A 23,932-nucleotide genomic window follows, 5' to 3' on the forward strand; every position below is an offset into this window, starting at 1 on the left:
AGGCCATGGTTTCCCTTTCTCTGTGCCCTACTCATATCTTATAGGACCCAGATCACAGGGAGTCACAAAGAGGTTCTTGTAAAATAAAATCACTGATCGGAGTTCCTGTCGTGGCGCAGTGGTTTACGGATCCGACTGGGAGCCATGGGGTTGCAGGTTCGATCCCTGGCCTTGCTTGGTGGGTTGGGGATCCCGCATTGCTGTGGCTGTGGCGTGGGCCGGCGGCTGCAGCTCTGATTGGACCCCTGGCCTGGGAGCCTCCATGTGCCACAGGAAGCGGCCCTAGAAAAGGCCAAAAAAGACAAAAAAAAATTAAAAAATAAAAAATAAAATCACTGATCAAATCAAGAGTCTAGTAGAATGGACCAGATAAAACTAAATGGCACTGACAAATGCTCACGATTTAGAAACTGACATTTGAGAGCTTGGTGAGAAAAGGTTCTGTGGAAGGGCCAGAAAAGGATGGTGCAGAATCTGGACTGACTGGTGTTGAGGAACAAAAGGAATGGAGGAATGCTGATGCTGTGGAGACAGCGGATGAAGACTGATACTGGACCAGGACCCCTTTTTGGATGATCCTTTGGGGGCCTGAGGCAACTTAAAGGAAGAGAGAGATAAATTTGTTTCAGATAGCCAATAAGCACTTGAAAAGATTCTTAACATCAGCCAACAGGGAAATGCAAATCAAAATCTGGAGCTACCACTTTGCACCCACTAGAACGGCTATAATAAAAAAGATACACGGTAACAAATGTTATCAAGGATGTGGAAATAGCAAAACCCTCAGTTATTCGCCAGTGGAAGGTAAAATAGTGCATCCAATTTAGAAAACAATCTGGCAGTTCCCCCCAAAGATAAATACATAGTTAGTATATGACCCAGTCATTCCCAGGCACATACCCAAGAGAAAAGAACACATTCATCCACACAAAATCCCACAGAGGAATGTTCCAAATGGCTTTATTCCTAATAGCCCCAAGCTGGAAACAACCACAAAGTCCATCAACAGATGAATGGATAAACAAAATGTGGTATATTTATACAATGGAATAGTGCTCATAATAAAAAGTGAATGAACAGATACCTGCTACAACAAGGATGAATCTTTCTATTTTTTCTTTTTAGGGCCACACCTGCGACACATGGAAGTTCCCAGGCTAGGGGTGAATCAGAGCTGCAGCTGCCCACCGGACTAGGCCACAGCCACAGCAATGCAGGATCCAACCGGTATCTGCAACCTACACCGCAGCTTGTGGCAACCCCACATCTTTAACCCACCAAGCGAGTCCAGGGATGGAACTCTCATCCTCATGTACACCATGCTGGGTTCTGACCTGCGGAGCTAACACAGGATCTCCAACATGGATGAATCTTGATAACATGATCAGGTAAAAGAAACTAATCACGAAGATTGTGCACATATTGTACAGTTCCACTTATTTGAAATATCCAGATTAGGCAAACTCGTATAAAAAGGTAAACTAAATGTCGCCAAGGGATGGGAGTAGGGAGGAATGGTGAGCGACTGCTAATGGGTACCCGTTTCCTTTGGAAGTGAAGGAAAAATGTTCTAGAAATAGGTAATTGTTACTGCTGTACAACTCTGAATATGTGGGAAAACCACTGAAGCATATTTTTTTAAACGGTGAATTTTATGCTGTGTAAATTACATCTCAACTTAAAAAATCAAATTAACGTTAAGAAAAAATTTCGCACACATGGCCACCTGACATCTAGGTAACTGGGACAAAATAGAGCAGCTTCAACCTGGACCACGCACATCAGCAGTGCAGGCAGAGGATCCTAATTCCAGGGCAACTTGGTCAGCGGAAGTCCCGGCGTAAAGGTCCCTGATTGGCTCAGGTGGAGGAGCCGGCCCAAGGAAAAGGGGCGTGCCGAGTCCCTCTCGGTGGGGCGGGGCTGAACGAAGCTTTAGCTCGCGAGATTTTGCTGGTTCCGCATTTCGGGTCCGTAAAGTGGGGGAGGAAGGCGAGGCGGTTGCAGTAGTTCGCACCTGCTTGCAGCGGCTCGACCCCGGCTGCGAGCTGCAGCGTCGCGGGCATCCGCTGTCCGCCGGCTGAGGACCTTCGGATCCCCCTCAGTCCCGCGCGGACTCCGAATCCTGACCTCGGCGGGGGCGAGCGGCCCCTCCCCTCCGCTCTGAGGATAGAAGATGAGCTTCCTCTTGTGAGTGTGGCCCGGCCCAGGGCTTCAGGGTTGAGGGGGCTGAGGGCCGAGGTCGTGGAGGGGGCCAGTGGGAGCCTGAGGAGAGGGCGGGTCCCGGGGTCGGGGCTGGGGTACCCGGCTCTTGCTTTGCCACCGCTCGGGGTCACAGGGAAGCCTGGTTGTGGTCAGAGGCAGACGGAGATGAAGGTCGAGGCAGAGGAAGCGGAGCGAGAAAGTTGAGGAGTAGGAAGGCCCCGAGGCCGGCGGCGCCGCCGAAACTTTTCCGCCCGAGTGCGCCTGAGGGCAGAGGGATGATCTGGGGGCGGAGCCATGGGCCCCGCCTGGGGCTTCCAATTTTTCTCCGGTCTCCAGCCTTTTGGTAACGATCCATACTGATTTGGCTTTTTACTCTACTATACGTCCCCCTTTATTGTCATCAGTATTCGGTTACCCCCGCGGAAAATGTGGAGTGCCGCAGTTTGAGAATGTGAAAGTTAAGCTGGCGGCCATGTGTCCAAATTCTGATCCAGCCCACTTTGTGAATTTGTATAATTAGCTAACTTCGTTTTAACTCGGTAGACTCTTATTTTAGAGATAACGTCTGGGCGCAGGTGCGGCTTAAATGGGAAAGTGTAAATTCTCTGATGATTCTTAAGCACATTTAGGTTTGAGAAGCATTGCTCTAGCACCTTACGTGTTATTCTCAGGGGGCTCTTATTATTTTGCTTTAACATGTCTTGTATGAGCAAATACATATCCATTTTTAGTTATGGGCATTACCCACGTACTTGGCATTTTTTCCAAGTTTTATTAAATTACATAGTGTTTCATAACTACAGTTTACCCCATTTATTGTGAGAAATTTGGATTCTTTCTAATACTTTGCAGTTATAAAATAGCACTACTAAGTATCTTTGTCTAAATCGCTTTTTCCCTCTTTGGATTTTTTTTTAAGTATGATCACCATATCAAAAAATCCGATTTATATTTTAAAGTTTCCTTATTACTAGACCGTTATCTACCCCCTCCTTCCAGTCTTTTTCTTCTTTTAATGTTTAGTTAATTGTTTGTGGATGCACAATTCTTATTTGCTTTTTGGACCTAAATGTGAGGCTGTTTATTTCTTTTAAACTTTGTTTTGTTGATGGACATTTGAATTTCCACCTTTTGGATATTAGGAATAACGCTGCTGTGAACTGCGTACAGATTTTTGTACTGGATGTATGTGCTTCTTTCTCTCAGATATATACCTAGGAATGGAATTGCCTGGTTGTATAGTTAACTATTTTTAACCTTTTGAGGAAGGGTGACACTTTTTCCAAGCACTGCACCATTTTGCTTTCCCATTAGCACTGTATGAGTTTCAATTTTCCCACACCTTCCCTAGCACTTGTTAATTACACTTTTGGTTATAGCCATCCTAAGTGGAGGTAAAGTGACATCTCATTGTGATTCATAATAACTAATGATGTTGAGCATCTTTTCATGTGCTTATTGGCCATTTGTGTATCTCCTTTGGAGGAATGTCTATTCAAATCCTTTGACCATTTTTTTAATCAGGTTGTCTTTTTAGGTTTTGAATTGTAAAAATTCTTTATCCTGAATATACAAGTCCCTTAGCACATCTATAATTTGCAACATTCTTTCCTGTTTTGTGGATTCTTATCACTGTCTTGGTGGTGCCATTTGAAGCACGGAAGTCATCATTTCATACTAGTTTCCATATTTAGCTTCTGGTCATTCACAACTTCTCTTTCTATTTGTAAAGCGCCATTCCCTCTCCCTGTTAAATTTCCTTCATTATCATGTTAAATACAAACTTTCCATATTTGATTTTTATTGTTTTCATAACTCCTTTTTACTCCATAATCAGTCTTATTTAAAATTCACATTACTCTAGTAAAGGGAAAGTCCTCAGTTCTATTCCTTTCCCCTTTCTAGAAGTACCAGTATCAGTTTGGTGGATGATATTTTCTCCACGTTTACAAAATGGGCTTCTGCTGTACATTTTTTTTTAATTAATGAATTTTTTCTGTGCTGTATTTCATTCTATAATATGTTTAACCATATTAAACATAATACTGTATGGTTTTCCAGGATGTAAATATGTCATAATTATTTATTCCTTTACTAGTAAACTTTAGTTTTTCATAATTAAAAACAATTTTGGAAAATACATCCTTACCCATATTAAGGAGAGATACCTAGAAGTGGAAGGGATGGAGTGAAGTGCATTTCCGTGTTAATATGCCATATTGGTCTCCTAAAGTATTACACACTTTAAAGTACTAATTTCTCTATACACTAGCCCACACTTAATGTAATTGTTATGACTTCTGACACTCAAACTAAGGAAAAAATAAATTTTATTTTGATTGAACAGTTTTTCAGAAAAGCTGGTCCTTGTGTTTTTCTTTGTGAATTGCGTATTCATTGCCGTAGCCCATTTTTCTAAAGAATTCTTTGCCTTTTTCTTAACAGATTATAAAAGCCCTTTATTGTTAATACTTTGTAATATATGTTCCAAGTACTTTTTATTTTTATTTTTTTCTGCTTATCTCCTTGTTCTGAGTTATGTTAACTGTTGCGGTTAGAAATCTGTTCATTTTTTTCTGGGCTTTGTGTTGTATTAGGACCTTCCTCCTGAATAGTGTGAGATAGAAATAAAAACTTATTTTCCCCCCTAAACCTGTTGTCTCTCATTTTCCCTGCTCTAAAAACTCTAACTCTGCTTCTGTGGTTTGCTTTGATGGCATTACAAATATTTTGATAAAAAATATTACAAACATTTTTTATTTCAAAAATACTTTAATATTTGATGTCCATACATGTTGGTTTGGATATTTGAGCTATAAGAACCTTAGAGCTACCATCCTCACAGCGCTTTTCTGTGAGGCCAGGAGGTTAGGTTTGTCAGGCAGTCACAGAGTGGCAGATTAAAAACTAGAATCTAGCTTTTTTCTCCTTTTGGTTAAGGTGCCCTTTTTGTTAACACCAGACTGCTTCATTAGGCATAGTAAAATTTCTTTCTATATGAAATTGTGCTGCTAGTCCTGTTTGTATGCGAGACAAAAGTTCTTTTCTTGTGCTTATCCCCCTGTTCCCTTACCAATCTTGGCACTTTTCAGGGAGTATTATTTTGAAAATAATTTATATGCCTAAAAATAATGTCATTCTGCTTCCAAACCTAAAAAGTGATACACTTTTACTTTTAACCTAACAGTAGTAGCCGTTCTTCTAAAACATTCAAACCAAAGAAGAATATCCCTGAAGGGTCTCATCAGTATGAACTCTTAAAACATGCAGAAGCAACTCTAGGCAGTGGGAATCTGAGACAAGCTGTTATGTTGCCAGAAGGAGAGGACCTGAATGAATGGATTGCTGTTAACAGTAAGTTTTTAACAACTTTCAACTTTACTGGTTTATAGGAAGATTTTGCTAAAATCTTTTTGTTAATGCATTTCCTTTCATGGGTGTAACTGTTGTAATATAACGGATTTGTCTGTAAAGAAACGCATAGGTACAAATACATCCAAAATGTGTTGTTCTCTTCTGAGTGTACCTGATTGTACCTTGTGTGGTTGAGTAGAGAGACCTGAAGAGAAAGGAAGAGTGCTTTGGGGGAGTTTCTGAGGAGACTTGTCTGAATTGCTGAGTAAGGTCAAATGAAAGAATGGTAAATAAAAAGATTCTACCTGTGGCGGGCATGACTTTGTAAGGAATCCATCCTCACTGTTGTGCCCCCATTCTTAGCAGCTTTCATCTGTCTGTGTACGGAAATGTGAGTTTTAGTTGCTATGGTCAGTCACTTGACTGCTGTGACTTAGGAGTAGTTAGAAGGAAATTGAGAGATTGGGAGACAGTGGAGGGACCCAAGAGCTGCAAGTCACTCTGAATTCAAGAAGGTAAGGTAGGGAGTTCCCATGGTGGCACAGTGGAAACGAATCCGACTAGGAACCATGAGGTTGTGGGTTCGATCCCTGGCCTCGCTCAGTAGGTTAAGGATCTGGCGTTGCCGTGAGCTGTGGTGTAGGTCGCAGACGCAGCTTGGACCTGGCGTTGCTGTGGCTCTGGCATAGGCCGGTAGCAACAGCTCCTATTAGACCCCTAGCCTGGGAACCTCCATATGCCACGGGTAAGGCCCTTAAAAAGACAAAAGAAAAAAAAAAGAAGAAGAAGAAAGTAAGGCAGGATATGCTGAGGCTAGAGATTTGAATATTAGAGCCTCTCATTTCTGAGATGAGATTGGTTCTGGGATCAGTTTCTAATAATTTTAGGTGTTCCAGGAATCCTTAAGACTTTTTAATGGAAATTTTCATAAATGCAGAAGTAAAGAAACAAGAAGAGTGAATTCCCAGGTAACCATTACCCAGCTCCAAAATTATCAATTCATGGCCAGTTGTGCTGCTTCTGTATACTACCCTGATTATTTTGAAGCAAATCCCATACATATTATTTCATCTATAAATATTTCAGTATCTAAAAGATAAGAACTTCCCCTTTTAAAGATAATGACAATACCATCATTCCTTTATGTTATCAAATATTCAGTTAATGTTTATATTTCCCATGATTGTCCTTTAAATGTTTCTCTCCCCCCCCCCTTTTTTTCTTTGTTTTTTTAGGACTGCACCTGCTGCACATGGAAGTTCCCAGGCAAGGGGTCGAATGGGAGCTGCTGCTGCTGGCCTACACCACAGCCACAGCAACACCAGATCCAAGCTGTGTCTGTGACTACACCACAGCTCACAGCAATGCTGGATCCTTAACCCACTGAGCAAGGCCAACAATCAAACCCACATCCTCATGGATACTAGTCAGGTTTGTAACCCGATGAGCCACGACAGGAACTCCTGAGTGTTTATTTAAAATATATATATATTGGAGTTCCCATCGTAGCTCAGTGGTTAATGAATCCAACTAGGAACCATGAGGTTGTGGGTTCTATCCCTGGCCTCGCTCAGTGGGTTAACGTTCCAGCGTTGCCATGAGCTGTGGTGTAGGTCGCAGGCGCAGCTTGGATCCCTTGTTACTGTGGCTGTGGGTGTAGGCCAGCAGCTACAGCTCCAATGAGACCCCTAGCCCAGGAACCTCCATATGCCGCAGGTGCGGCTCTAGAAAAGACCAAAAAAGAAAAAAAAGACAAACGATAAAAAAAAAAATATATATATATATATATATGGTTGGTTTAAATCAGGATCCAGCAAGACCTGTACATTTATCTCTTTAATTCACAGGTTTCCTCTCATTGCAGTCTTTTTTCCCTTGTTATTTTTGTTGAAGAAACCAATTCATTTTCCACAGGATGTTTTACTGATAACATTCCCAGGGCATCCATTATTTCATTCTGTTCCTCCTTTTATTTCCTGTAAATGTTAGATCTAGAGCAGCACTGTCTAACAGAACTTTCTGTGGTACTGCAAATGTTGTACATCTTCACTGTGGCCATTTAGCACTTAAAATGTAGCTTCTGTGACTGGAAGTGAATTTTTTGTTTGTTTATTTGTTTTTTGTTTTGGTTTTTTGTCTTTTTAGGGCCACAGTCTTTGCATATGGAGGTTCCCAGGCTAGGGGTTGAATCCGAACTGTAGCTGCCAACCAATGCCACAGCCACAGTCTTCAACCTACACCACAGCTCACAGCAATGCCAGATCCTTAACCCACTGAGCAAGGCCAGGGATTGAACTCGTGTCCTCATGGATACTAGTCATGTTCATTAACCACCGAGCTATGACTTTGGGAACTCCTGTTTTTGTTTTGACCGTTGCCACATATGGCATTCCCAGGCCAGGGATCAGATCTGAGCTGCAGTTGTGAATGCTGGATCCTTTAACCCACTGTGCCAGGCCAGGAATCGAACCCACATCCTGGTGCTGCAGAGATGCTGCTGATCCTCTTGCACCACAGTGGGAACTCCTGGAACTGAATTTTAAACTTCATTTTATCATAAATATCTATGTATCTGTGGCTACCATGTTAGCACAGATTTAGAGCTTTGATCAAATGCAGGTTTGATTTTGTTTGTAAGACTGCATACATCTTAGGTGGCGATACATACTTCCAACAGTGTGAATACTTCCATAGACACTATGGTATTCAACTGGTGATAATCATTGCCTTCGTCAGTGTGGTCCAATAGAAACATATTGTGAGCTACAAATGTAAATTAAAATTTTCTGGAGTTCCCGTCGTGGCGCAGTGGTTAACGAATCCGACTAGGAACCATGAGGTTGCGGGTTCGGTCCCTGCCCTTGCTCAGTGGGTTAATGATCCGGCGTTGCCGTGAGCTGTGGTGTAGGTTGCAGACGCGGCTCGGATCCCGCGTTGCTGTGGCTCTGGCGCGTAGGCCGGTGGCTACAGCTCCGATTCGACCCCTAGCCTGGGAACCTCCATATGCCGCGGAAGCGGCCCAAGAAATAGCAACAACAACAACAATAACAACAACAACAACAAAAAAAAAACTTTCCAAGGCTTATGTGGTTCTCTTTACACAGAGTAATATGTTTCACTCAGTTAAGTTCATTTCTTACCCCCTTCCTCTTGTGTTTTCTTCTGGATCTAGCTGAAGCTCCTTTAGGAAGTACTCCTTGACTACCTCAGCCCCTCGAGGTATTGCCTTTTCTCTAAACTCTCTAGCACTTATTATTGGCCTTTGGATGCTATCTTCTTATGTTATATTATTTGTCTCTTTTAATTTGTTCCTTTCGTTAGCTAGAGACTCTAGCAGGGGCAAGGGACATTATCCTGTGTCTTTTTTATGTCCTCAATATGCACCAGATCTCAATTTTTTATGATGAATTAGGTTTTTTTTTTTTTTTTTTAATTTTTGGGCACCTCAGGCATATGGAGTTCCTGGGCCAGGCATCAGATCCGAGCCACAGTCACGACCTAAGCCATAGCTGCGGCAACACGCATCCTTAACCCACTGTGCCAGGCTGGGAATTGAACCTGCATCCCAGTGCTCCCAAGATGCTGCCAATCCCATTGCTCCATAGCAGGAACTTCATATGGCGAATTAGATTTTTTAAATGCCTGATACACCTTCTCCTTCATACTTTAATGCACAATGCTTTTCTTCTTTTTTAACGCAAATGATATTATCTGGTCCAGATTCATAAGCTATGGATTTTTTTTTTTCATTTGCTTGGATATAGTCAAAATATGTATTTTTACATAATAATTACATTAAGTTAGAATTTTCTCTAATATTTTATTTTCCTGCTTAGAAGCTGTTTAAAAGCTTAGTGTATTAAAAGTGAATATATACTGAAAGTTTAGTTAGAAGTAACAACTTAAAAAGAGAATTTATAGTACCCCTGGACTGTTGAATCTCCTGAGGATTTTTGGCTAAATCCTCCAACTGAGAGGTCTGGTTTTGTTGTGTTTATACAGGCTTTTTTTTTTCTTTTTAGGGCCACTCCTGCAGCATATGGAGGTTCTCAGACTAGGGGTCCAATCAGAGCTACAGCTGCCGGCCTATGCCACAGCCACAGCAACACAGGATCCGAACCACGTCTGTGACCTACACCACAGCTCATGGCAATGCTGGATCCTTAACCCACTTAGTGAGGACAGGGATAGAACTCACATCCTCATGGATCCTAATCAAGCTCGTTAACCATCGAACCATGAAGGGAACTCCTACACAGACTTTCTTTCTTTCTCTTCTCTTATTTGGCTGCCCTGCGGCGTATGGAGTTCCCAGGTGGGAGATCAGATCCAAGTCGCAGTTGTGACTTATGCCACAGCTGCAGAAACACCAGATCCTTTAACCCACTCTGCTGGGCTAGGGATCAGACCTGCAGCCTAGCACTGCAGAGACACTGCTGATCTCATTGTGCCACAGTGGGAACTCCTACACAAACATTTTAACACAATTCTGGGAGTTCCCTTTGTGGCTCAGCAGTAATGAACCCAACTAGTATCCATGAGAATGTGGGTTCTATCTCTGGCACCACCCTATGGTTAAGGATCTGATGTAGCTATGAGTTGTGGTGTAGGTTGCAAATGCAGCTCGGATCTGGCATTGCTGTGGCTGTGGCCTAGGCTGGTAGCTAGCTGCAGCTCCAATTTGACCCCTAGCATGGAAACTTCTGTATGCTGCTGGTGCGGCCCTAGAAAGCAAAAGAAAAAATGAAACATCCCCCCCCCCAAAAAAGGAAAAAACCAAAACGAAACAGAATTCTGCTGTTATCTTTCCAGCTGTGGATTTCTTCAACCAGATCAACATGTTATATGGAACTATCACAGAATTCTGCACTGAAGCAAGTTGTCCAGTCATGTCTGCAGGTCCAAGGTACATATATTGGCTATTATATTGGCATTTGAACTACTAAATAAAGCTAATCACCAATTGATATAAATTAAATAATAAAGACTTGTTTTTCTTACCTATTTGCTTGTGAAAACAAAAGGCTTACCTGTAAGCTTTTAGTTATTAAATACTTTGGTATATGCTACCTAGTATTTTGATTTTTTTTTAAATAATTCCATTATAGTAAGTATAGTAAGTATTAATGTTCAGGAGCGAAGGTAATTCGAGTTAGGTTTATCTTGCTTTGGAAAAGTTATTTTTTCAATTTTATTGACAGTTATGGTTCTGTTTCTGGTTTTTAAATTAATTTCTTGGAAGAGTTTTTACCTGACCCCTAAAGACACTAGGTTTAAAATTTTGGGGGAGTTCCCATCATGGCCCAGAGGTTAACCAATCCAACTAGCATTCATGATGATGCTGGTTCAATCTCTGGCCTTACTCAGCGAGTTAACAATCCGGCATTGCCGTGAGCTGTGACGTAGGTCGCAGACTCGGCTTGGATCCTGTGTTGCTGTGGTGTAGGCTGGCAGCTATAGCTCCAATTCAGCCCTTGGCCTGGAAACTTCCATATGCCATGGGTGTGCCCCCCCCCCCAAAAAAAAGACAAAATTTTTTTTTTACTAATAAATTCCAAGAAATATTGAGAGATGAAACTATCATTCAAAGTTAAGTCAGGAGGTGATGAAATTAATAATTTAGTGTTTCCTTCCAGTCTCTTTTCCTCTAATAAATGATTTTATGTGATGATAGATGGTAATCAAGATGTTTACCTCTTGGCAAAAAATTGTCCTTTCTGAATCTGCTACAGTTGTAAAGGAAAAGAAAAGTGAGTTTGAATCCTATTTTTTCTTTTGGCTGCACCTGCAGCATATGAAAATTCCCGGGCCAGAGATCAAACCCGTGCCATAGCAGAGACGTGAGCTACAGCAATGACAATACCAGATCCTTAGTCCACTGCATACAAGGGAACTCAATGAGTCCATTTTTATTACATTATTTTAGGAGGATTTTGATTTTTTTTTTTTTTTGCTTTTTAGGGCCGCACCCATGACATACGGAAGTTCCTGGGCTTGGGGTTGAATCGGAGCCATAGCCATCGGCCTACACCACAGCCATAGTGATGCCAGAGCCGAGCTGTGTCTGCAGCCTACACCACAGCTGACAGCAATGCCAGATCCTTAACCCACTGAGTGAGGCCAGTGATGGAACCCACATCCTCATGGATACTAGTCAGATTCTTACTTCTGAGCCACAACAGGAACTCCAGGAGGAATGTTTTTTTATTTTGTGCAGTGTTACAGTTTCATTTCTCAAACTTCCTTAAAAGAAATTTAAATAAAACAAATAGGAAACACTATCTTTGGCTTAAATGCTTCATACAGTGAGGTTGTGATTATCTTATTAATCATTCTAGCTCATCAAAGGGGAGGTAGAGAAAGATTCATGCCTTTCTAAAGATCTTTTTAACGATTGTTCTTTAAAATTCCCTCCAGGAAACAAGAGTTTATAATTTTGGCTTTTTTTTTTGTCTTTTTGCCTTTTTTAGGGCCGCTTCCTGCGGCATATGGAGGTTCCCAGGCTAGGGGTCAAGTCAGAGCTGTAGCCACCGGCCTACACCAGAGCCACAGCAACTCGGGATCCAAGCCAAGTCTGCGACCTACACCACAGCTCAGGGCAACGCCAGATCCTTAACCCACTGAGCAAGGCCAGGGATCAAACCCGCAACCTCATCGTTCCTACTGCGCCACGACGGGAACTCCAATTTTGGCTCTTTTGATGATTACTGAACGGCCAACAAACTTAGAATGTGGTGGATCCATCAGCCCCTTGCCCATTCTCGGCACCTTTACCTAACGGACAGGAATGCAGTTCTTTTGTCTTTCTCAGGGATGTGCTATAAAACATATTCTGGCACAGCCAGCTATCACACTATCTTCATTTTCTCTTCCATTTGTAACTATCACATTTCAGAGTATGGGTATAACTTATAGTTAGCCCTTCATATCCACGATTCCACTGCATCCACGGGTTCAGCCACCTGTGCATCATGTAGTGTAGTATTTACCATTGAAAACTATCCTATACAAGTGGACCTGCACAGTTCAAACCTGTGTTGTTCAAGGCTCAACTGTAATTCTCTAGGGAAGTTTCAAGTCATCTTTAGTAGAACTTCAGGTAATTTACTAAAGGAGCTTCTGTTGACAGACTGTGAACCTACCTTGATTACAACATGTTTTTGAAAATTTTGTCACTAAAACTTTTTCTCTCCAGATATGAATACCATTGGGCAGATGGTACTAATATTAAAAAACCAATCAAATGTTCTGCACCAAAATACATTGACTATTTGATGACTTGGGTTCAGGATCAACTTGATGATGAAACTCTTTTTCCTTCTAAGATTGGTGAGTTAATGTTATAGAACTAATTTTCTTTTTATTTTTGTTTTATTTTTAAAAATTTAATTATTGTTGACTTACAGTGTTCTGTCAGTTTCTGCTATACAGCAAAGTGACCCAGTTAAAAATACATTCTTTTTCTCAGTTTATCCTCCATCATGTTCCATCACAAGTGATTGGTTATTGTTCCCTTTGCTAGGGAGCAGGATCTCTTGCTTATCCACTCCAAATGCGGTAGTTTGTATCTACTGATCCAAACTCCCAGTCCAACCCACTCCCTCCTCCTTGGCCACCACAAGTCTGTTCTCCATGTCCATGAGTTTGTTTCTTTTCTGTAGATAGGTTCAGTTGTGCCTTATATCAGATTCCAGATATAAGTGGTATCATATGGTATTTGTCTTTCTCTTTCTGACACACTTCACTTAGTATGCGAATTTCTAGTTCCATCCATGTTGCTACAAATGGCATTATTTTGTTCTTTTATGGCCGAGTAGTATTGCATTATGTGTATATACCACATCTTCTTAATCTATTCATCTGTCAATGGACATTTAGGTTGTTTCCATGTCTTGGCTACCGTAAATAGTGCTACAATAAACACGGGGTGCATGTATCTTTTTGAATGAAAGTTTTGTCTGGATATATGCCCAGGAGTGGGATTGCTGGATCATATGGTAGTTCTGTATTTAGTTTTCTGAGATACCTGCATACTGTTTTCCATGCATACTGTTGTATCAATTTACATTCCCACTCACAGTGTAGGAGGGTTCCCTTTTCTCCACACCCTCTCCAGCATTTGTTATTGTAGACTAAGTAATGATGGCCATTCTACATCTGTAGTTTTGATTTGCATTTCTCTAGTAATTAATGATGTTGAGCATTTTTTTTTGTCTTTTTGCCTTTTCTAGGGCCGCACCTGCAGCATGTGGAGGTTCCCAGGCTAGGGGTCAAATCGGAGCTGTAGCTGCCGGCCTATGCCAGAGCCACAGCAACGTGGGATCAGAGCCATGTCTGTGACGTACACTACAGCTCACGGCAATGCCGGATCCTTAACCCACTGAGCGAGGCCAGGGATCGAACCCACAACCTCATGGTTCCTAGTCGGATTCATTAACCACTGCGCCATGATGAGAACTCCCTGAGCATTTTTTTATGTGCCCATTGGCCATCTGTATGTCTTCTTTGGTGAAATGTCTATGTACTTCTTCTGCCCATTTTTCTTTCTTTTTTTTTGTCTTTTGTCTTTTGTCTTTTTAGGGCCGTACGTGCAGCATATGGAGGTTCCCAGACTAGGGGTCGAATTGGGAATCAGAGCTGTAGCCACCAGCCTATGCCACAGCAACATGGGATCCGAGCCATGTCTTCAGCCTATACCATACACCACAGCTCATGACAATGCTGGATCCTTAACCCCTTGAGTGAGGCCAGGGATCGAACCGCATCCTCATAGTTGCTTGTCGGGTTCATTAACCACTGAGCTTCTGCCCATTTTTCAATTGGGGTATTTGCTTTTTTGTTGAGTTGTATGAGTTGTTTATATATTTTGGAGATTAAGCTCTTGTAGATTGCACCATTTGCAACTATTCCCCCTTTCTTTGAGTTGTCTTTTTTTTTTTTTTTTAATGGTTTCTTTTGCTATGCAAAAGCTTGTAAGTTTGATTACGTCCCATTGGAAAAAAATTTATTTTGGCTGCACCCATGGCATGTGGAAGTTCCTGGGCCAGGGATCGAACCTGTTACCACCTCTGTGGCAACACTGGATCCCTAACCCACTGTACCACACAGGAACTTCCTAATTTTCTTTTAAAATGATAAATGTGTTATGTTGTTTTATTTATTTTTCTTTCTTTTTTTCTCATTCATAACGATTTTTATTTTTTCCATTATAGCTGGTTTACAGTGTTCTGTCAATCTTCTACTATACAGCAAGGTGACCTTACACATACGTGTATACATTCTTTTTTCTCACATTGTCATGCTCCATCACAAGTGACTAGACATAGTTCCCAGTTCTGTATAGCAGAATTTTTTTTTTCCTTTCTTTTTAGGTCCGTGCCCTCCGCATATGGAAATTTCCAGGCTAGGGGTCAAATCGGAGCTGCAGCTGCCAGCCTGTGCCACAGCCACAGCAATGCAGGATTCAAGCCATGCCTGCAACCAACACTACAGCTTACAGCAACACTGGATCCTTAACCCACTGAACAAGGCCAGGGATCAAACCTGCATCCTCATGGATACCAGCTGGGCTCATAACCTGCTGAACCTCAACAGGAACTCCTGTTATGTTCTTTTTAATGCTCTATTACTTTTAAGAAATGTAACAAATACTGCCAAATTCCTCTCCAAAGATATTGGTGAAAGTATACTCCCTCCAACCATGTTTGCATTTGCCTGTGTTTCTTTATCAGTACTTGATGAAAATTGTTATGCAGTTTTTTCATTTTTTTTCTAATATGGGTAAATATTATGTATAAATAAATATATGTTATAATGTACATTTAAAAAAATATCAATGAGATAGAGCATTTTTTGGTTTATTGATCATTGTGTGTTTTCTGTTTATATCCTTTGTCTTTCTTTATGTTAAGGATATTAGCTCCTTGTCATGGTGTGTGTATTTTTCCTCAGGTTGCCATTTTCTTATTTTGTTTATGAGGTGTTTTTGGAACATACGACATTTTTATTTTGTCCTATTAATCTTTCCCTTTTTGATGTTTGGATTTTAATGCAATGATTAGAAAGAGTTTTCCTACTTAAAGATTATAAAAATATCATGCTTTTATTTAGTGCTTTTGTTTTTACATGTAAATCTTTGTCATATTTTTTCTCAATGCTCCCTTCACTTTTTTTCCAATTATAAATGCTGGCTAGTTCAATACCGTTTATCAAATACATATGTCTTTTCCCTGATTATCGTATATGTACACCAAGCTGACATATATTTTGCAATCTTTTAATTTCTTTATTTTTATAGAAATTCCATGCTGTTTTAATTACCATGGCCATGTATCTTGAACACCTTTTAGGTCTAATCTTTCTTCTTTGCTCTTCTTTAATATTTGTGGCTATACTGGAAAATTTGTTCTTCCAAAGAATTTAAAATCATTTTGTCAAGGTTTAAAAAAGTCTTCGTGAGACTTTTACTATGATTTCATTCAGTTTGTAGATTAATATAGGGATTCTTGTTCTTTTGACAATACTGTCTTCCTGTCCAAGAATAAATTATATTCATTTATTCATGTCTTTTATTTATTTCTTACTTACTCTTGTAAACTTATGTATTTTACTTTATGCTAATCCTTTAGGTTTCTTAAGTTTATTCCTAGCATTTAATATTTTCATTGATAATATGGCTTCCAACTGGTTATTGTTTAGTATGTGGTTGTTTGGTCGGGTTTTTTTGGGGGAGGGGGCACACCTGAGGCATATGGAGGTTCCCAGACTAGGGGTCCAATCGGAGCTATAGCTGCCGGCTTACACTGCAGCCTCAGCAATGCAGGATCCCAGCCGAGTCTGCGAGCTACACCACAGCTTATGGCAGCGCCGGATCCTTAACCCACTGAGCGAGGCCAGGGATTGAATCCAAAATCTCATGGGTCCTAGTCGTATTCGTTTCCTCTGCACCACTTCGGGAACTCCTTGTTTAGTATATGGGGAAGCTGTTGATGTCTATGAATTTTGTAATTGACATCAGGTTCTGATTGTTTCTTTTGTTTTGAATAGCTTATCTTGAGTTTTTAAAGTATACAGTCACATTGTACTAAGATAATATTAATTTGGCCTCTTCTGCTAAATGTACTACTTGGGTGACTCGTATCTAATTGCACTAACTAGTATTTCCAGAGCAGAGCTGAGTAATGGTGATGATGGCAAACATCCTTTTCTTGTTTACTTTTATGTCAGTGCTTCTAGTATTTCAGCATTAAGCAGGAATCTTGCTTTCAGTTAGAAGTATGTGAATTTTTTAAAATCAAGTTGGTTGTAGAGTGTTATCAAATACCTTCCAGTATCTGTAGTTGATGATCATAAGGTTTTCTCCGTTAGTATTTTTTTGATGTTCGGCTGGAAGAATATTTTTTTTTATTTCCTGATATGTTAAGATTTCGGCATTAGTGTTCATGGATATGATCGGTTCTTGTCATTTTCAGTTTAAGGGGTGTCTTACTGTTGGATTCTGTTTTGTCTCTTTGGACTGCTGTGACAAAAAATACTGGACAGTAGATGGCTTGTAAGCAACAGAAATGTGTTTCTCACAGTTCTGATGGAAGTCCAAGAGAGGGGCCAATATGGTCAGATTCTGTCATAGGCCCTCTTCCTGGTTTATAGCAGCAAAAAGCAGTCTGTTGCTTTTTAGGGCTGCACCCATGGCATATGGAGGTTCCCAGGCTAGGGATCAAATTAGAGCTACAGCTGCCAGCCTGCATACACCACAGCTACAGCAACTGTGGGATTCGAACCGCATTTGTGACCTACACCACAGCTCATGGCAACTCCAGATCTCCGACCCACTGAGCGAGGCCAGGGATTGAACCCGTATCCTCATGGATTCTAGTCAGATTCGTTTCTGCTGCGCCATGAAGGGACCTCCCCAAAAGCAGTCTTTTGGTTGTATCCTTACATGGCATAGAGGCAAATATTCTTCTTAAAAGGGCACTAATCCCATTCATGAGGGCAGAGGCCTTATGACCTAATCACCTCCCAAAGTCCCCACCTCTTAATACCATCATCCTAGGGGATTAGAATTTATTTCAACATGAATTTTGCAGGGACAGATTCAGAACATAGCAGATTCCTTTTTGCAGTCTAATCAGAAGCTCTTTCAGGAGAAAAACTTATGTTTAGTCTGTTTGCTGTTGATCACCTTTTCCATTCTATTAACCTTTTGTTCCCTGACTCATAGGTCCTTTATTGTGTGTTGGCTATGTTTGAATGTCAGCTTCAGCTTGGAAAGTGCTTAGATTAAAACAAATTGCTTTTAGTTCTTTATTAAAGTCTCCTTCTTATTTGGAAGTAAAGAATACTTTCATCATTATTCTCTTTTCTCAGCTTCCCAGTTCTTCAATATTTCATCCTAATGTTCTAGAATTCTTTCTCCCTTCATTAGGCTGTTGTCCACATTAACTTATGCCAATTATTTATTCTTATTAGACAAAACTGTTTCTTATTGATTTCAAACTAATATATTCCAAGTCACTAATAATTCCTTTTTATAGCGTGGTGCTCATTTGCAAATTCTGAGAGAGAAGGCATTTGACTTAAAAATTCATCTTTTTTGTACATGTATACAAGACCCCGTCCCGAAAAACCTGCCTACGAGCTTCCAGAATAATGTTTGAAAAGGCGAGTTGTTACCAAGACTAGGGGGTTGGGTGGGGTGGGGAGGCACGCAGAAATCAGCTTGCAAGAGCAAAATATCTCAATTTCAAGCTGTTAAGGATAGGTTGCAAAATAAAGAATACAAAATGCAGGGAAGGAGAAAGTCTTTTAGCCTTTGTTTTCTGAAAGATTGGAGAAAAGAACATGAAGTTCAAGAGTAGTGGAGTGGAACAGACCTTTAAGGTCAACTATCTAGGATCTTTTGGAAGCAGATGCTGTCTCATGCATTTGTTTACTAAGTGCCGGTCAGATTGTCTTTCTCTGGTTTCTCTTTTCTAAGAAACATTGATCTTGTTGACCAAAATTCTCAGAAATGCAACCAGTCGCATCCCCACCTGCACTGCTCGGAGAGAGGTGACCAAACCCTCTCCCAGCTCTTTTCTAAGAAGGTGTTTATTTTCTTTGAAAAACAGGGAGGTGTCCTTCTTCCCCGTTACAGGAAGTATTATGACCCTTCTTAGGCTATAGGAAAATGGTACTTTTTAAACATTAAATAAAAACTTAGGGACTTTTAATTTAAGAGAGAAAACTGACTTTTCAGAATAATTCAGAAAAAAAATATTTTTTATTTGTGGGTAGTAGACAATAATGACTCAAAGTGTGCCTTTCGTTTTCCTTTACTTGAGAGAGTTTCCAGTCCTGGTTGAGTGTGTGTGTGTGTGTGTGTCCATAAACATTTTTTTTAGAGCTATAAATTGCAAAAAAGAAAAATGTTCTTATTTATAGTCAAAATACTTACCCTCATTGCATTTAATCTTAGGGAAAAACTCTCCAGTATTAAACAACTAAAATTGTTGTAACTTTGAATATCATCTTACATAATACTTGTGCCCTGCATTTGTGGCAGTCAGGAAGAGTGTGGTATGTGAGGATACCTCTTATACTTAGGTTTAGGTGAAGTTTTTTCCCTTGCCTTTTAAAGAATTTTATGAAAATGGGCTTGTATTTGTGAATGTGTATATGAGAGTTGCTTATGGCAGTGCTATTTATTTTTATCTAATGATACATTACAGGTGTCCCATTTCCCAAAAACTTTATGTCTGTGGCAAAGACCATTCTAAAGCGTCTCTTCAGGGTTTATGCCCATATTTATCACCAGCACTTTGATTCTGTGATGCAGCTGCAGGAAGAGGCCCACCTCAATACCTCCTTTAAGCACTTTATTTTCTTTGTTCAGGTGAGTGCGAACCATGTTGACTTTTGTGTCCTTTGACTTGGACATATTTTGGCAGGGGTTTTGTTTGTTTGTTTTTTTAGGGCCACCCCCATGGAACATGTAAGTTCCCAGGCTAGGGCTTCAATCGGAGTTGTAGCTGCCAGCCACAGCCACGGCAACTCAGGATCCAAGCCACGTCTGTTTCTTACACCACAGCTCACGGCAATGCCGGATATTAACCCACTGACCAAGGCCAGGAGTTGAACCCACATCCTCAAAGATACTAGTTGGGTTCATTACCGCTGAGCCACGACAGGAACTCCTGGAATTAGAACTTTTTATATATTTATTTTATCTTTTTAGGGCCTCACCCGAGGCATATGGAGGTTCCCAGGTTAGGAGTCAAATCAGAGCTGTAGCTGCTGGTCTGCGCCACAGCCACAACCACACATGTCTGCAACCTATGCCACAGCTCACAGCAACTCCAGATACTTACCACACTGAGCTGAGGCCAAGGATCGAACCCAAGTCCACATGAATCCTAGTCAGATTTGTTACCACTGAGCCACAACAGGAACTCCAAAGTTTTCATGTTAGATAAATTTTTAAATTTTATTTTTCTTCTTTTTTTAGGAATTTAATCTGATCGATAGGCGTGAGTTGGCACCTCTTCAGGAATTAATTGAGAAGCTTGGATCGAAAGACAGATAAATTTTTCTTCTACAACACAGTTACCCTCTTTGCTTCATCTACTGCTAGAGCTATCTCGTTGCTATCTGTTATAGACTAGTAATACACAAACTTTAAGAAAAAGGATAAAAAGACACATATTATCTGTGTCTGCTGGTAAAATTGTCCCAAAGGTAGGTTGACCTAACACCTTCAGAGTGAGAAACTCAGGACACAGCTGACTCTCTGAGGCACTATGTGACCACTGCTATTATTGCCACAGAATTGTACTTGGTCGTAATATATGATGGCTAACCTGCGGTTTATTAGTTTACTTATTCTTTTGCTGAAGAAAATGGTTCTGTTTCAGGTGACAGCATGATGGATATTAAGAATTTCCACCAATAATTTATTAACAAATGTCCAGAACAGATTTCCTGATAATACAATCAGATCAGTTTTATTCTGCTTTTATTTTACAAACAGAAGAGGTGTTTGGAAATTTCCTTAAGATTTAGAGCATTTGTGTCACTTTGGATACCCTTTTAGTTTGAAGTTTGTATGCTAGTGTTTTTATAGGTAAAAATATATATGTATATTTTTTTCAAAATTCATAGTTACAGTTTACATCATCATATGACGTGGTATGGGAGTAACCAAAGTTATTTCTAAAATGACTGTATTTTTTAATCTTTATTTGGGATTTTATTCACATGAGCCTATCTAAATTTTTAGGCGTGTGTATCAGATAACTTTTTTTAAGGCATCTAAGGACTATCCTGCAGATCTTTACCTTGAAATGCTTCATTCAGATTAATTTTAATATGTAGGTTTTGGCTGGGAAAAGGAGACTTCCCAAAAATGATGACAAACTTGGGTCTCAAAAACCACATTTTCATTTATGTTTTTGTTTCAGAAGCCTTGAACTTTGGATAGGAGAATGAAAGTACTCATAGTACTTGATTATTTTGTTTTGAATTTTCCTTTAAAAAGAACTACTTCTACTTGTTTTTATTGTGACTTAACGACTTCATGAAGAGTGGTGTAGAAATGCACGAACTTTATCCCAGTAAGGATAAACCCTAAGAAAAACCACAATAAAAAAAATCCTTGAGGGTATGTGCACATTTTATAACCCTACTAAAAGTTTGGTGTGCTACCTGTTCTTTAGAGAGAGCAAGAGAGAGAGAGTGTGTGTGGTATATGTTTAAAGGATACAAAATGGGAGGAATAAGTTTAAAAAAATTCTTCATTCTGTTAATAGTCAAAGGATGGATTAGAATGTTATCCTGTTGTAATCGTTTTTGTATCAAACTTGAAATTATTGTTTCTATTGGAATAAAAAGAATCTTCCCCTTTAGTGAAGAAAAGATCTAATTTTCATTAGGTTTCCAAGATTTAGACTGTTTAAACGGTCTTGAGAGGCACATATTACTAAAGACTTGTTAGATTGGCAACGCTTTAAGTTCATGGACATTCTTTGTATCAGAGCTGTGGTTTTTGCAAAGTACTCACCAACTTCCTTGATAAAGGGAAAGGTTAAATTTGATAGGGTTTTGTTTATTACTCCACTAGAATGTAAGGAAGGAATTGCTTAGAAATTCCTTTTTTGTAATAACTCAATTTCCATAACTTGTTACAAATGTAGAATTTTAAAGGAAACAGCATTTTATCTGATTGATTTAGGCTGAAATCATACATCATGGTTTCAGGAAATAAAAGAGTGGGATAATCCCTTATGGAAGAAAGAGAAAAGCCCTCTGTGAAACATTCAACAATCCACATTTTCAGATTATGCAGAAGTCCCTGTCAGGCATTTGTGTGTTTATGGTGATCATTTCCAGATGAGAAAGAAGGTTTTTTAGATACCACCTGGAATATTACTGCCTCTTGACTTTAAACCTTGCTGTTGGTTTTAATTAAGCCTGCAAGGAATATGTCTCCACTAGGGTTGTACTTTCATCATCACTTCTGCTACTTCAGATATCATCAAACAAAAGCATTCTCACCTTTTCTCCACTTTTCAGTGATAGAAATCCTCTCTTCTCTTCATGACTCAGCCCTGAAATGAACCAAATTCCATCACATATTAGCTCAGTAGTAGGGGCAGCTTAATAATGGGATGCAGATTTTTAAATGTGTTGGTCATTTGAGAATTCAGGTAATTCAGAGTGTCCTTTTAAAAAATAAAAGCATCACCATATTCCTAGACTAATCTGGTTTAACTAAAGATGCATCTAAACATTAGTGTTAACATTTGTTTACATCCAAGGCCAGGGAGTTGAGGGCAGAAGAGTTGAAGGGAGGGAAGAGAATGGGGAAAGGATGACACCTTCCTGTCTTGGCTGGAGGGCCAGCTTTTGATTAAAGTTGGAAGAAATCAATCTGTCTTTGACTCTTCTCAACCTTGATCTATTTACCTGTGCCCAGGGTCTACCTGTCCCCCAACACTCACTCCCCAGGCCCCTCCTAACCAGAAGTCATCTCCTCAGTGTCTGATGGCTGTTCCTCACCCTTGATTACAATCACAGGTTGGCCAGTGCTTTCTAGAGTCTGCAGTTAATCCTATGGTGCTTTAATTTCCGGGTCTTAAAAAAGCTTTTGGACAATGATGTGCAGATTTTTGTTTAAATATGAAAACTTCTTTGTACTATAGTTTTTGTATTGACAGCCAAATGTATCCTTTATTCTTCTCCAGACTGTGAATAAAGTGATTTTAGTGGGCTGCCAGCTAACAAAGTATTTCCTTTCATCTTAAACTTGTAGAGCCGTAGCTCATATAGCTGCCTTGAGAAATGCACATCTGTATTCATGACATTTAAAACAACAGAAGGAAAGTTTCTTCTAGTAGTTTTCTTGCCTCCAAAAAGAGGCAAGAGGAGCAGTCCCAGTGGTGATTTTAACTTTCGCAAATATTTTTGAGGTTTGCCTTCTGTCTGAGCAGGGAACAAATCAGGCCCAGAGAATATAAGTCCTAGAAATTTGTTTCTAAGCATCTCCAGTCCTGGTTATTGGAGGCCGTCTCTCTGTCCGTGAAATCCTGGCCTGAAAATACCGGCTCATATACCAAACTAAGCTTCAACAGGGACATTATTTCCTCCTAAGATCAGTTCAGTAACTGGATGTGGGGTTTTACAAAGAGGCAAAATAGTAGTCCCTCAGTCTTCCTGTGTTTTTTGCATTAGATTTTGGTATTTCAGATTGTAAAGGGCTTTGGGGGAATGATATTACCTGTGATAGCAGTAATTTTATTGAAGCAACTGAATTGAAATTCACTTGGGTTTTTTCTCATTGTCAGATTCTATTGCAAACAAGTATTCTGTAAATCCAAATGGATTATCAGTGTGCTAGTGATTTACTACAGAACAACATTCCGTGTTTGGTCTACATCAAAAATGGTTTGCTTAAGTTAGTCTTGGGTCTCATCTAAAATATTTTTAAATGTTCTTTACATAAAAATTTATTTTGTATTTTTAAAACTTTAGGGGCTTTATCTATTTTTCTAAGTCAGTTAACTGTACTTTTTTTAAAAAGTATTTTGTATCTACTTTTGTAACTTCATCAGAATAAAATATATTGAAAGAAAGGACTGATGAAAGTATGTCTCAACACACTTGTTTCTATTTAAATGGGAAACTTGAGATTTTCAGGTTCTGTGGAAGGTTATCTTTGTTCATCATTTAGTAGCTAAAATGCCTCCTTAACTGTTAGAGGAAAGAGAAGTTTCTAGATGAACCCAACGTAATACCAGGGCCTCACCCCCAAGAAACAAATGCTGCCTCTGGCTGCAGTGGCTTAAACCTATCCCAAACAGGAGTTCCTGTGGCTCAGCGGAAATGAATCTGACTAGCA

At 39.9% G+C, this 23,932-nt stretch overlaps 1 protein-coding gene across 2 annotated transcripts; it reads left to right on the plus strand.

Annotated features, from left to right (window-relative positions):
- Positions 1-1,951: 1,951 nt before the first annotated feature.
- Positions 1,952-23,666, plus strand: MOB1A (MOB kinase activator 1A). 2 transcript variants are annotated; one of them, XM_047781744.1, is made up of 6 exons: positions 1,952-2,187; positions 5,390-5,556; positions 10,369-10,462; positions 12,752-12,885; positions 19,269-19,432; positions 20,045-23,666. In XM_047781744.1, the coding sequence occupies exons 1-6, from the start codon at positions 2,174-2,176 to the stop codon at positions 20,120-20,122; spliced, it is 651 nt and encodes a 216-aa protein (XP_047637700.1). In that variant the 5' UTR covers positions 1,952-2,173; the 3' UTR covers positions 20,123-23,666. The 2 variants fall into 2 exon arrangements, with proteins under 2 accessions (XP_047637700.1, XP_047637701.1); XM_047781745.1 differs by lacking the exon at positions 20,045-23,666 and adding an exon at positions 18,169-18,219 and having other exon boundaries at positions 19,269-19,363.
- The last annotated feature ends 266 nt before the right edge of the window (positions 23,667-23,932 follow it).

Source organism: Phacochoerus africanus, chromosome 5 (assembly GCF_016906955.1).
Source record: "Phacochoerus africanus isolate WHEZ1 chromosome 5, ROS_Pafr_v1, whole genome shotgun sequence".
Classification (NCBI taxonomy): domain Eukaryota; kingdom Metazoa; phylum Chordata; class Mammalia; order Artiodactyla; family Suidae; genus Phacochoerus; species Phacochoerus africanus.

What these genes read in the sequence shown, in the direction of transcription:
- MOB1A (XM_047781744.1), top strand. An exon ending in TCTTTTTCCTTCTAAGATTG is followed by an intron (nt 12,886 to 19,268) that starts GTGAGTTAATGT and finishes GATACATTACAG; the next exon opens with GTGTCCCATTTCCCAAAAAC. An exon ending in ACTTTATTTTCTTTGTTCAG is followed by an intron (nt 19,433 to 20,044) that starts GTGAGTGCGAAC and finishes TTCTTTTTTTAG; the next exon opens with GAATTTAATCTGATCGATAG.